Genomic DNA, 12,495 nt, shown 5'->3' on the forward strand with positions numbered 1-12,495 from the left:
CCTTACACTAAGCGAGGCGTCGTTTGGCATTTACCGGCGTGATGATGTGTGGCTTATGAGCAGCCGCTCTGCCATGAAATCCAAATGTTCTCACCTCCTGCCTAACTGTCATAGTACTTGCAGTGAACCCTGCTGCGGTTTTGAAGTCCTGTGTGATGGTCTGGATAGATGTCTGCCTATTACACATTACGAACCTCTTCAACTGTCGGCGGTCTATGTCAGTCAACAGACGTGGCCGGCCTGTACGCTTTTGTGCTGTATGTGTCCCTTATGGTCCCACTTTACTATCACATCGGAATCAGTAGACCTAGGGATGTTTAGGAGAGTGGAAATCTCGCGTACAGATGTGTGACACAAGTGACACCCAATCACCTGACCATGTTCGAAGTCCGTAAGTTCTGCGGAGCGCCCTATTCTGCACTCTCACGATGTCTAATGACTACTGAGGTCGCTGATATGGAGTACCTGGGGGGTAGGTGGCATCACAGTGCACCTAATATGAAAAACGTATGTTTTTGGGGATGTGTGGATACTTTTGATAACATAGTGTACCTCTCTAGTGAAAACTACAAGGAGTATCCGGAACTGCAGATGATCTTCCTGAAAACTCGACATTTAATGTCCTGGTGAGGAAAGCTACAGTCTCTACGGCACTGAGAGTAAAAATAAATGATGATAAGCTCTGCATCACTTGAGGTACCAAGTACATAAAACTATGTTTAGTTTATGACTGAGAAGTAAGTGCTCCTACAGATTTCAATGTCAGTTTATCCCTAATGAATGTTTCTTTTGTTCATTTGAAATTTATACCAACATTTCAACGTTGTGCAATAGGTGCTGACATTGTTTATGACACTATTTTAGGAATTAAACGTACTTAAAGGTTTGGATAATATATGAGGGGTGTTCAATAAGTAATGCAATACTCTTTTTCTTGGCCAATTGTAATTGAAAGTATGCTAACTCTGTTGTGGGACATCATGGAATATTCCTGCTTCAGCCGGTATAGTTCCATGTATTTCCGATAGGTGGCGGCGCAATATGTAGCCTTCAAATTGGCGGCTGTGACGGAGGTGCGTTCCAAGCAAAAACCTGTCGTTGAGTTACTTTTGGTAGAACACCAGAGCATCGCAGATATTCATAGGCGATTGCATAATGTTTACGGAGACCTGGTGAGTGGTTGAGCAAGATATGTCTTCATAGCAAGAAGCTCGAGCAAATCTCTCTGATCTCTCGCACACAGCCGTGAGTCTTTCAATGTTGGAACGTACAGACACTCTCATTCGAGATGACCGACGAATTACAATCAAACACCTCGCTGCACAATGGGACGTCTCTGATGGTAGTGCTGATAAACTCGTCCACGAGTTAGGGTACTAAAACTATTGTACTAGCTGGGTTCCTCGCCGCCAAACAGAGGATCATAAAGAGCAACGGAGGACAACCTGTACGGAGTATCTTGTACATGACGAGGCTGATCGTGACAGTTTTTCGTCGAACATCGTCACACCCGATGAAACGTGGGTCATAATTTGGAACAAGAAACAAAACGACAATGCATAGATTGGCGCCACATCATCACTCCTCCGAAGAAAAAGTTCATAGCCGCACCCTCATCCGGTAAAGTCGTGGTGATGGTCTTCTGAGACTCCGAGAGGGCCATTCTGTTTTATGCCGTCCGTTGTGGTGCAACTGTCAACTCTGAAGCGTATTGTGCTACCCTCAGGAGATTGAAGTATCGTCTGCAGCGTGTCTGTCGTCACAAAAATACAAACAAACTTCCCCTTCTCCATGACAAAGCAAGGTCTCACACAATTTTGTGCACCCAAGAGGAGTTCACAAAACTTCATTGGACTTTTGTTCGACATACACTACTGAACCCGGATTACACAACTTCCGAATTTCATCTGTTTGTTTGGCGTAAAGAAGGATGCACTCCACAGTAAGCAGTACGTGGATGACGGGGAGAATACTGATGCAGCATGACTTTGCCTCCGATGTCGACCAGTAGAGTGGTACCATGCAGGCATACAAACCCTCCCAGTAGGGTGGCGTAATGACATTGCACTGAAAGGAGACCATGTTGAAAAATAAGGTTTTCTAGTCAAAAGAGTGGGGGATAATATGGTGAGCTGGAATACTGAATGAAACCAACCTGCTTCCAAAAAAAAAAAAAAGATTGTGTTGCATTACTCATTGAATGGTCCTCGTAATACTAAAGTTGTCAATTGCTATTCCATCTCATCAGGCTGTATTGCACGACAACATAAAGTATGAGTAAAGCTTAGCTGAAACAATGCGGAATTGATTTTCTAGTTAGCCTGTCAACCTCTGCATCACACTTAGGTTTTGAAAGGATCCTACTGAAGCGCCACTGTTTTTTGCTCTTGTTTCTAAATAGTTCATTTTGTTCTCCATAAAGCTGGAACATCCTATGTAACAGGCACAGGTGGGCCAGAGTCAGAAAGTACATCCTTTTGCATTGTAGTGTCACTATACGGCCGCCTTGTTGTCGTTGCCTAGAAACTGAAGCATGATAATCTTTGGCCTGAATCCACAGACAGTAGCAGCTCAACGTTCTATTCAGGTTAAATTAACAAGGACCACAAACCTGTTAGTACCGTTTGGCGTCAGTCGACTTCTACGGACTCAATCAAACATCTCGCTGAGAGTCGTCTTAGAGCGTACGTTTTTCGGTAGTAACTGATAAATGAAACTGCAGACCTACATTAACTTTTTTTGAGCTACATATGATCATTTCCTTTTATTTTTCAATACTACTGTAAGAAATGAAAATACACAGCTTCCATCAATTTAAAATAGTCTTGTTTTGGTATACGATTACTTTACCACAACCATTACATAATATATATGTGGTGTCTGTTCTTTCAGACATTTCCGAATTAACAGAAACCATTTTAATCCAGCAGCCACTATGAATTAAGATACAAAAGACTTACAGATATTGGTTGCAAGTGGGCCTTGATTTAAATCAATGGGGAAGTCGAGAATTTGTGCTTGATTGGGATTCGAACCCACGTCTTCAGCTTACTATTTCGATTCGCTGACCACTGCCCCTTTTGGACACAGTGGTCACAGCAACATTCGGACTACCCTAGCACACCTCCCATCAGACCCAAATTCTCGACTTATCCATACACCATTATTGTAGTCCCCCTCGCCCATTATTGTCATTACTCGCAACATTTCACCAATTCCCGTATGATTTCGGACTTGGCGTGCTCTGAAGAGATCATTGGCTGTCCTGGCCTCAATTGTATATGTGTGGACACGATTTCGATCCATCAACCACTGTGAATTAAGACAAACAAGAATTACCGACATTGGCTGCCAGTGGGCTTTGATTTGAATCGTGGAGTTGCGATGACCACTGTGCCCGGATGGAGCAGTGATCAACACACCTCCATAGTAAGCAGGAGACCTGGGTTCGAATTATAGTCCAGTCCAAATTTTCGCCTCTGCCCCTAGATTTAAATCAATACTATCTCGCAGCCAGTCTCTGTATTTTATATTGTATCTTATTACATAATAGCTGAAGGGAAATATTACCTCTTTTCGCTAATGATTTTGTTTTCTTTAACCCTAGGACTCACTCTGCTAAGATTTCCCTAGTACTCCATCTGGGGTGATACATGACCCCAATCAATATATAATTGACTGTGTGCACTAATCATTCAGAGAACAACGTAATGTCGTTTAATACTGTTTGTTTACATTTTATTTATTATTTAGACACATTTCACAGCTTTTTTAACAGGTATGTACATAGTAGAATTAAATTACATATGGCAGAGTAATTACATATCAGAAGATACAATATTACTCTAAGTCATAATTTGTTTCACTCATAAATGTTTCACAATGGCTTCAGATTTACAGAAAATGTGATAAACAACTCAACAGGAAACATAATTCTAACCGGAATCCGCACCATAGTCATCTGCACATATTTTGCAAGTAGTAACTATTTCAGAATGTTCCTTGCAAACAAATTTGTTACACTTTTTGCATGTTGAATTGTATTTTGTGTCCTTTGATCGGGGGCAAATGGAGCATCTGCCTCGCTTTCTCTTCTGATTGTCGGGTATTACGTCTGGATGTCCATTGTCTAACAGATCATCAAATCCACACCGATTGATACTGCTAATAATATCCTTGTTCCTTGCTTGTGGTAAACTCAAACGACGTTCCACTTGGGGCTTTGCCATTTCTTTGGCCAACTTCATTAGAAAAAGTCGTGTCTCTGTTTTTTCAACAGCAACACAGAAGAGTCTGTAGGCATTGAGTGCAGCTAGATCGACAAGATCATAAAATACTGCTAATGGCCAACGTTTTGTACCCTTTTTCACAGAATAGTAAGAGCTCATTTGATCTAGCGTATCAACACCTGATTTTATTGAGTTGTAATACAACACTACTTCTGGTTTTCGTTTCAAGTTGTTTTCTTTGGGCACTTCAAATGATTGATGTTGTGTTGACAGGAGTAGCACAGCCTTATTTCTTTTTGGAACATACGAAACTAATAGGGTTTTACCACTGTATGCAAATCTGGTAGTGCATTCTTCCCTAGTTTTCGAAGGCAAAAACTCTTTTGGGACTTCTTTTCTTGTAGAACGTAGAGTACCTACAAGTGAACTTCATTTTCAACAATTCTTGCCCAAGGTCATAGCTCGTGAAAAAATTGTCAGTGGTAATATTCCTACCACTGCCAGCCAGATGACGCACTAAGTCTAAGACACTCTCTTGCCTTGATTCACTTCTCTCACATCACCACTCCTTCCAGTGTACATTTGAAGATTTGTTAGATAACCATGTTCACAGTCTACTGCGCACCATATCTTGATGCCATACTTTCCTGGCTTTGAAGAAATGTTGACCTTGATACTGCACTGACCTCTGTATACGCAAAGATGTTCATCAACAGTAATGTTGCTGGAAGGTATAAATGATGTTTGACATTGCACGGCAAACAAATCAAATATTTCCTGTACAGCTTCAGCCTTATTTCCAGTCCTCTCTTTCCTTTCAAGTCTTGTGATGCGGTCGTCAAAACGAAGTGAACGCAGAATGTCCTGATATCGCCTCCTCGACATAGTAGCACGGAATAGAGGAGTGCTATATTCAGAGTCCCAAAATTCGTCAATAGGTTTCCCCCGGCTCTTCTGTACGCCATACAGAATCAGCAAGCCCAAAAATGAAAGAAGCTCGCATCTGTCTGTATCACGCCAGTCAACTAATTTTCCAGACACTTTCAATTCGTTTCCTCGTTGATTTGCGAACTGAACTATTATATCCAGCAATTCATTAGTAATAAACTGCCTGAAACAGTCAACAGCTGAGCTAACACTAACTGTACTAGGAATACTTGCTGAAAATCGTTGTATGTTTCGGATTGGAAATCTACGAATTGATGGTTCTTTTGTACTCCATGCAATATCCCGACCCCTGCTTACCAGTACTGCACTTTCATCTTCTCCACTGTCATCATTTTCAGCAAGAATATCATTTTCTTCTAATTCATGTAAACAAATTTCATCACTTTGGTCTACCTGTGTCTCTGTTCCATCATCTTCGGCGTCACTACCTTCTGAATCACTACTGCTACGAAATAAGTCTTCCATAGCTTGTTCTACACTATAGCCAGGAGCAAAACGTATTCCATCCATGCTGAAATTACACTGCAACAACAAACGTACAACAAATGTACAAACGAACTTCCAGTTTGAGGTTAGTTCTGAGTAACACCTGAATAACACCTGAATTCAGTGTTACCAACTCAAAATACCTAAGAAAGAGATTGATAGTTGATAATCTATACATTCTATGAATGTTACATATAATCTATCTGTGGTCATAATTGTCCCCAACAGTAGTTTTTGTTAATTATTGATTTAAATGTTGCGTCAAGCGCTCTAAAAATTTTTGTGAGAGAACTACAATACTGTGTGGTAAAAGTCATAAAATTCTGGATTTTTACAAGAAATAGAAATATTATTTTATCCGTAGTAAAGATGATTGGGGTCACCTATGACCCCAGAGTGAGTCCTACGGTTAAGATGTTACTGAGTTTATATTCTCCGTAGCACTGAATTTTCGTGTAGTTTTTTCACTTTGTTGCATTTAACATTGGCTTGTCATTTTCACATTCAATTCTTGCAGCCCAGTTGTATTTACTATCTACGTCACATACATTCTTTTTGCTATTATGTAACTGTTACTGTCTTAACGATTGTACACCACTTTCTTTGAATACTTACTGCTTTCGATTGTACTTATGCTGTTCAGTTTCAGAAGTTATCTTCTGCAACTGCGATCAGCATGTGTACCTCAGATGCATTATTTTATCAAGAAACAGTAATGAATATTTGTTTTGTAATTCTGTTACAGCAAACAATACAGCAGTGGAAATACGTCTTCTACCTGGCCATGACATTATCAGTTGTACCGTACTTTCTGTTCCTCATTTTTGGATCTGTTGACGATCAAGAATTTAAATGGGAAGAGCGCAGAGAGAAGAAGAGGAAACAGAAGCTGGCCTCATAGGTATAATTTCAAATTGTGCCGACACTGTGTGATGCATACGAGGTAGCAAAACACAGCCGAAAGCAATAAGAAACTGGTGTACCTCTGTCCACATGCATGTATTGGGAGGAATTCAGTTACGTCATAAGGACGCTTTCAGTGCTCGGAGATTGAGTATGGATCAGTGCACATGAAAAGCAACAATTTATGACAGTCTTTGTTGTTGTTTTATGGTTCTGTGAGTCAGAACTCTGTTCCTGCAAATGTTACAAGCAGATGAACAGCTCAAGAAGGATGTGATAAGCAGTGACAGAAGAGAATGTGTGCAACTGACACACCAGTTCGTCTGGCATGTTTCTTAATACTAGAAAAATGTTCCTGAATTGCCGTTAAAATTTTATGTTCTTTAAATATATATATGTAATAAAACTTTTGAGAATCTCTTCTCCATTGTGAATATCATAGGTGAGTCCACCTTTTTAAAATTTGAGAAAGATTGTATCTTTCTTGACTGGACTACAGTAGGGTGAAAATTGATAACTAAAGATAGGACAGAATAAAATTCTGATACCTTTTGTAATATGAGTTACAAGCCTCTCACTATCTATAATGATAACGCCTACAACCATACACTAATGCAAAAACTTGATTACACTTGTGTTTTTGTTGTGAGTGCGCGAATACCTTAATGAGCATTAATTATTTAATTTTTATAATGTGGTCTACACTTTTGTCATTTTACTTCTTTCCTTTCTTTGATGTTCAGTATCGTAATACATCTTAAAAAAGCTATATGCTACATTACACAAGTTTCAGACCTGTGGACACAAAATCTTGCAGGATTTGAGCTCTTTGGATTGCGTTTAGCAGAAATAACTACGTAATTCAGTCACATGTAATAAGCCTACAGTATGAATATTTAAAGGAATCTATAAATGTATAAATGTAGGACAGACTAGTAGATTACATTTGTGTGATAACTAAATGATTTCAGTGATTTTCAACGCTTCAGTATACCAGTTTTTAGTTCAGAGTGAATGTCAAAAGCTTCACGAAAATCTCATTTCTGATTGTCTTCCTACAAGTGCTCATAGCTGCATCCCTCCTTTTGGTTTTACTGAATGACATTGGAACCAATGGCAGCAGGTTTAAGGAAGGCACAGGAGTTGCCTATACACTATCGTAATCCATTTCATCTGCATACAATAATTTAATTATGACTTTCGAGACTAGGCTGTTTTACTATGGTTGGTAAATAATTAAGAGTGTGTGTTACTCAGCGTGTTATTCATTTGAGAAGTTAGCATTTCCATAAATTTTCAAAGTAAAAACTGTATTTTCTATCACAGATCAGCTGACTTACAAGAGATGATATTTATTTTTTAGTTGTAAAAATAATGAATTGTTTATATGAATACAAATTATCATAGTTTATCATTTTGTCATCTCTACCATGATGGAGTTCTCTGTGCGTCATGCACTTGAATAATTGATTATTCTTCAAGGATAAATTGTATATAATATTGTGCATAACGAAATTGTTCAAAGTGACGCTTAAGTTGAAATAATAACATTGAATCTTGCAAACAGCAAAAAAGTCTCAAAAACATAAATACAGCTGCTGTAGTATGATGAGTGAGTGTGTTTGTGACAGTCATTTTTTGAGTTTGAATAAATATCCTGACAAAACTATGAAAATACATATTTTTATCCAATACTTCGAAAAACTGGGTATACAAGATGTTACTGAGGTCGCTTATAAAGGAGGGAACTGTAGTGTTGAGGACTACACAAAATATAAATTCTTAACGAGCCATTCAGCTATTTTATACAGACTTTCATTTGCTTCGTTGGGAACTGTTTCTTATCCTGCTATCATTTAAAGGAAAGTGCAACCTTACTCCTCTTTAACTGGTTCTGTTGACTGTGTTATCGTTTCAAAGTTGTCAGTAAAAGAATCGTCAATTTCCCTGTGGCCACTAATGTGACTGTATTCAGCAATGTCACCAACTTCCTAACGTAACAGTCGCTCCTCCCCCCCTCCTCCCACCTGATGTTTCTTAGCTAATATGACTTCAAAGATGTAAAAAAAATTCATCCATTGTGACAGATTGGTACAGCAACCATTTTGAAGGATTTTAAAAGCAGTCTTGGCTGCATAGTTATTTTAAATCAGCAATGCGTTTCTCTCTTTTGGGGCATTTTCAGATTGTCTGCAAAACAAGAAAACAATGTATTAGAAACAAATAGAGGAAGGTGCATGGTCCTACCCTGTACGACTATGCAGGTAAATCAAACGAAATGTAATAGAAACTTACGCAAAAGTAGGTGGATATGTAATCAATCTGGTATAAAACCGTATTGAATGGAAAGTGGATTCAAAAGTAACAGGATATGTAACCCATCCATCATAAAATGATGTAAAATGGAAAGGGGACCGAATCAAATTAAAAGAATTAAATTAAAAGAAGGATTGTTTTATAGATGTCTGATGATGCCCGAAAAGGCCGAAACACGTTACTGATGTTAAATAAGTTTGCAGCCAAGACTCCTTTTACTCTGAAGTACTTCGGTTAATTTTACTGTTGTTCAGCCAAGAGAACGTCAACGATTCCACTTGTATCAGTTAAGTCGTTATCAGCTGTGTGGCGATCTAAGTGGTAGATGGTTCGAACACTATCGATTCTGTAACTGATTTAGTTCAAATGTTTACATATATTACGGGTAAAGCAAACGAAAGTCTGTAGAAAAATGCTGAATGGCTCGATAAGAATTTATGCTTTGTGTACTTCTTAGCACTACAGTCACCTCCTTTATAAGCGAAAGTATATGTTTTTGATCTCAGCAACATTTTGTATTGTGACGTACCCAGTTACTCAAAATTTGGAGCGTCTACACACCCTGTTTCAGTCACCAGTGTGTACTCGTTGTCTGACGCCAGACGCCCGCCTACTGCTCTACCTGTCCGTGTTTTACGGCTCCTCCTCCACTGCAGCCGCCAAAACAGCTGATTTCAAGAGGGGCGACGTCCTCCAGTCTCCGACCTCCACATTCACTCTGCGTTCCCCGTACAAACTCTATCCCTCAAGCAACGGTTGGGAAAGACTGACCAGTTAATCGCTTGGAAATCAAAACTATTTACGATTCGTAATTCTGGTAACAATAACGACACCACGTACTCCATACCTCTCGAATTCACTGGAGAATAGCGATGCCGGAATGCCAATCTCCAGACTCGATAAAATCTAGAAACACATCCACGCATACGAACAGTTACTAATATAACTACTAAACTAAAAGAAAAGGAGGAAGTCCATTAGCATTTTGAAAATGATGGCATTTAAAGGCTTGTTTTAATTATGGAGACATTAAATCAATAAATTGAGTTTTATTTAGGAGGAACTGTTTCATAGAAACGGGAACCACTCAAATTTTAGACCAGTAGCGAAGTATTAGATGAATAAACTTATGCACTAAATGTTAACTCACTTGGCATTAGCATGTTTCTTCCTAATCTCACTTATGGTGATCTCGATCATTCAGTACTCTCGACCACAGCGTCTACTGCATATTTCTTTCCCAAAAACGCCTTCATTTTCGATGTCCATTTACTCTTTTTACTGCAACATTGCTTTAGGACGAGTTTGGGATATTCACGAGCAGATCGGCAGTGGGGTCTTCTGTTTGTAATCATTCAAAACTGCATTCGATGTCCAGTCAACACCTACAATTATCTCATCAGGACAGTCTATCATAGATACACAAAACAATACATATTGAATGAAATGGTGAAGCCATGCATGCATTGTTTTCACCAAGTCCCTTACTTTATTATAGGCTCTACACTACTGCTACGGCCAAGTTCACAGGATTTCGTAACTAGTGAGTAACACTGTTCATATTGGGAATGTTCCATATGGCGTATGAAACTCGGAATCAGTGTCTGAAACTTCGCCAAATTACACCTCCGCACTCACACTTGACTAGTAACATATATACTGTCTTTCACGAAAACCTCCTTTAATCAGCTAAATTGTTAAAAGGTTGTACTACGACGCCAACATGCTCACTCTCCAACCTAACATATCCGCTACAGCTCTGTCATTACTGGCATCCTTTTGGGCACTGATCTACCTGCCTTGGTACGACGAAGGCCTGCTATTAGTTGTTTCATTTACCTTCGCTGACTGGCTTCCACACATCTATTTTCAGTTCCAGTAAATTGTATCCTGTCTCTGCCTAATTGGCTAATGAAGAATTGACGACATTTTACTCTGAAGCGCCAAAGAAACTGGTAAAGGCATGCATATTCAAATGCAGAGGTATGTAAACAGTCTGAAGCCGGCGCGGCTGTCGGCAACTCCTATATAAGACAACAAACGTCTGGCGTATTCGTTAGATCGGTTACTGCTGCTGCAATGGCAGGTTATAAAGATGTAATTGAGTTTGAACGTGGTTTTATAGTCAGCGCACGAGCGATGAGACACAGCATCTCCGAGGTGGCGATGAAGTGGGGATTTTCCATAGAGTAAATATCTCTGGAGAGAGCATTCACATGCACAGAACAGATTTTGTGTTGTCAACATACATTGCCGGCCTGGTCACGTGTTCTCGGGACGTCTTGTGTTTGTCCATATACCGCTCTGTATATTTAGAATGTCACTACGTCCGTAATACAGACGGATTATTTTCGTAAGTGTCGTGGATTATTTATATATGTTGCGCAGACATTTTAACAGTATCTATTTGATACCGGGAATAAACCAGCTACGCAACTTTTAAGGGCAAGTGATATTGCATTCTGCTTCTTTGCGATAGGTATCACAGTTCACATGCACTCGATTTTTGGTAGTTTTCGGTATGGTACGGCTCTTTATGGTATTACAGAACCTGCCGTGCAATTTTGCAGTGATCGTCTTGTAAAACGATTTGACAGTACGCTAGTACTTTTGCAAGTGTCCGAAAAACACCGAATTATCCACACATTAGCGATTATATCCCTGCTAATTCGTCCTTTTTTTCTGCTATTTCTGCGTATTTATTTTCGCATTTTTGCGAATTAAAGCACAATTTTTCTTACTGGTGACACTTTGAAGTATTTATTTAACGCAGTTTACGTACTTGCTCCCACTTTATTAAATAAATAGTAGACTGAGTCATCTATATACATAATCGACAAGTCACTGATAAATGCATGGAGGATAATTGCTGAAACACCTAACCATTCCCTTTCCTGTTCCACAAGCAAATTTACGAGATGAAGCGATTGTTTTTAAGCTTTTGTATGAGCCGTAATATCTATTATATAGTCATAAAATCGTAGAAAAATAGGTCTACAGAATCAAGCCTTCATTATAATGCCTCTCGAAAATTTTAAACAAATGCAGTGTTTCTTACTAATATGATAACTGTAATTAGAGCTACATGGTATGTACCCATGAAAAGTTAATATCCCTCCTTTCACCTATTTTTCTTTGCATCCGTAGCAACAACAGTAATTCACTATCGCTATTACACTATCAACAAACGGTGAAACCGAACAAAAACTCTTGATATTATAAACCTCAAACCCTGCAGTAAGCACACACGCACAGCGAAGTCCCGAAAATACTTGACAATCCTGGTTTAATGTTGACAACATGCACAGAACGCAATGCTCACTCCAGAGATATTTACTCTATGGGATTTTCCCACACAACCATTTCACAAGTGTGCTGTGAATATCACGAATGCGGTAAAACACCAAATCTCCGACATCGCTGCGGTTGGAAAGAGATCCTGCAAGAACGGGACCAACGACAACTGAAGAAAATCGTTCAACGTGACAGAAGTGCAACCTTTCCGCACATTGCTGCAGATTTCAATGCTGGGTCATCAGCAAGTGTCAGCGTGCGAACCATACAACGAAACTTCATCGATAGTGGCTTTCGGAGCTCATGGCCCACTCATGTA

The 12,495-nt window shown here is 39.3% G+C and overlaps 1 protein-coding gene across 1 annotated transcript in view; it reads left to right on the top strand.

The window, feature by feature from the left end:
* Positions 1–6,564, top strand: part of LOC126412992 (sialin-like) — an 80,116-nt gene extending 73,552 nt beyond the window's left edge. The window contains exon 8 of the mRNA XM_050082884.1: positions 6,409–6,564. Within this exon, the coding sequence (XP_049938841.1) occupies positions 6,409–6,564 (156 nt within the window). The remainder of the gene's footprint in view (positions 1–6,408) is intronic.
* The last annotated feature ends 5,931 nt before the right edge of the window (positions 6,565–12,495 follow it).

This window comes from Schistocerca serialis, chromosome 7 (genome assembly GCF_023864345.2).
Source record: "Schistocerca serialis cubense isolate TAMUIC-IGC-003099 chromosome 7, iqSchSeri2.2, whole genome shotgun sequence".
In the NCBI taxonomy this organism is placed as follows: Eukaryota; Metazoa; Arthropoda; class Insecta; order Orthoptera; family Acrididae; genus Schistocerca; species Schistocerca serialis.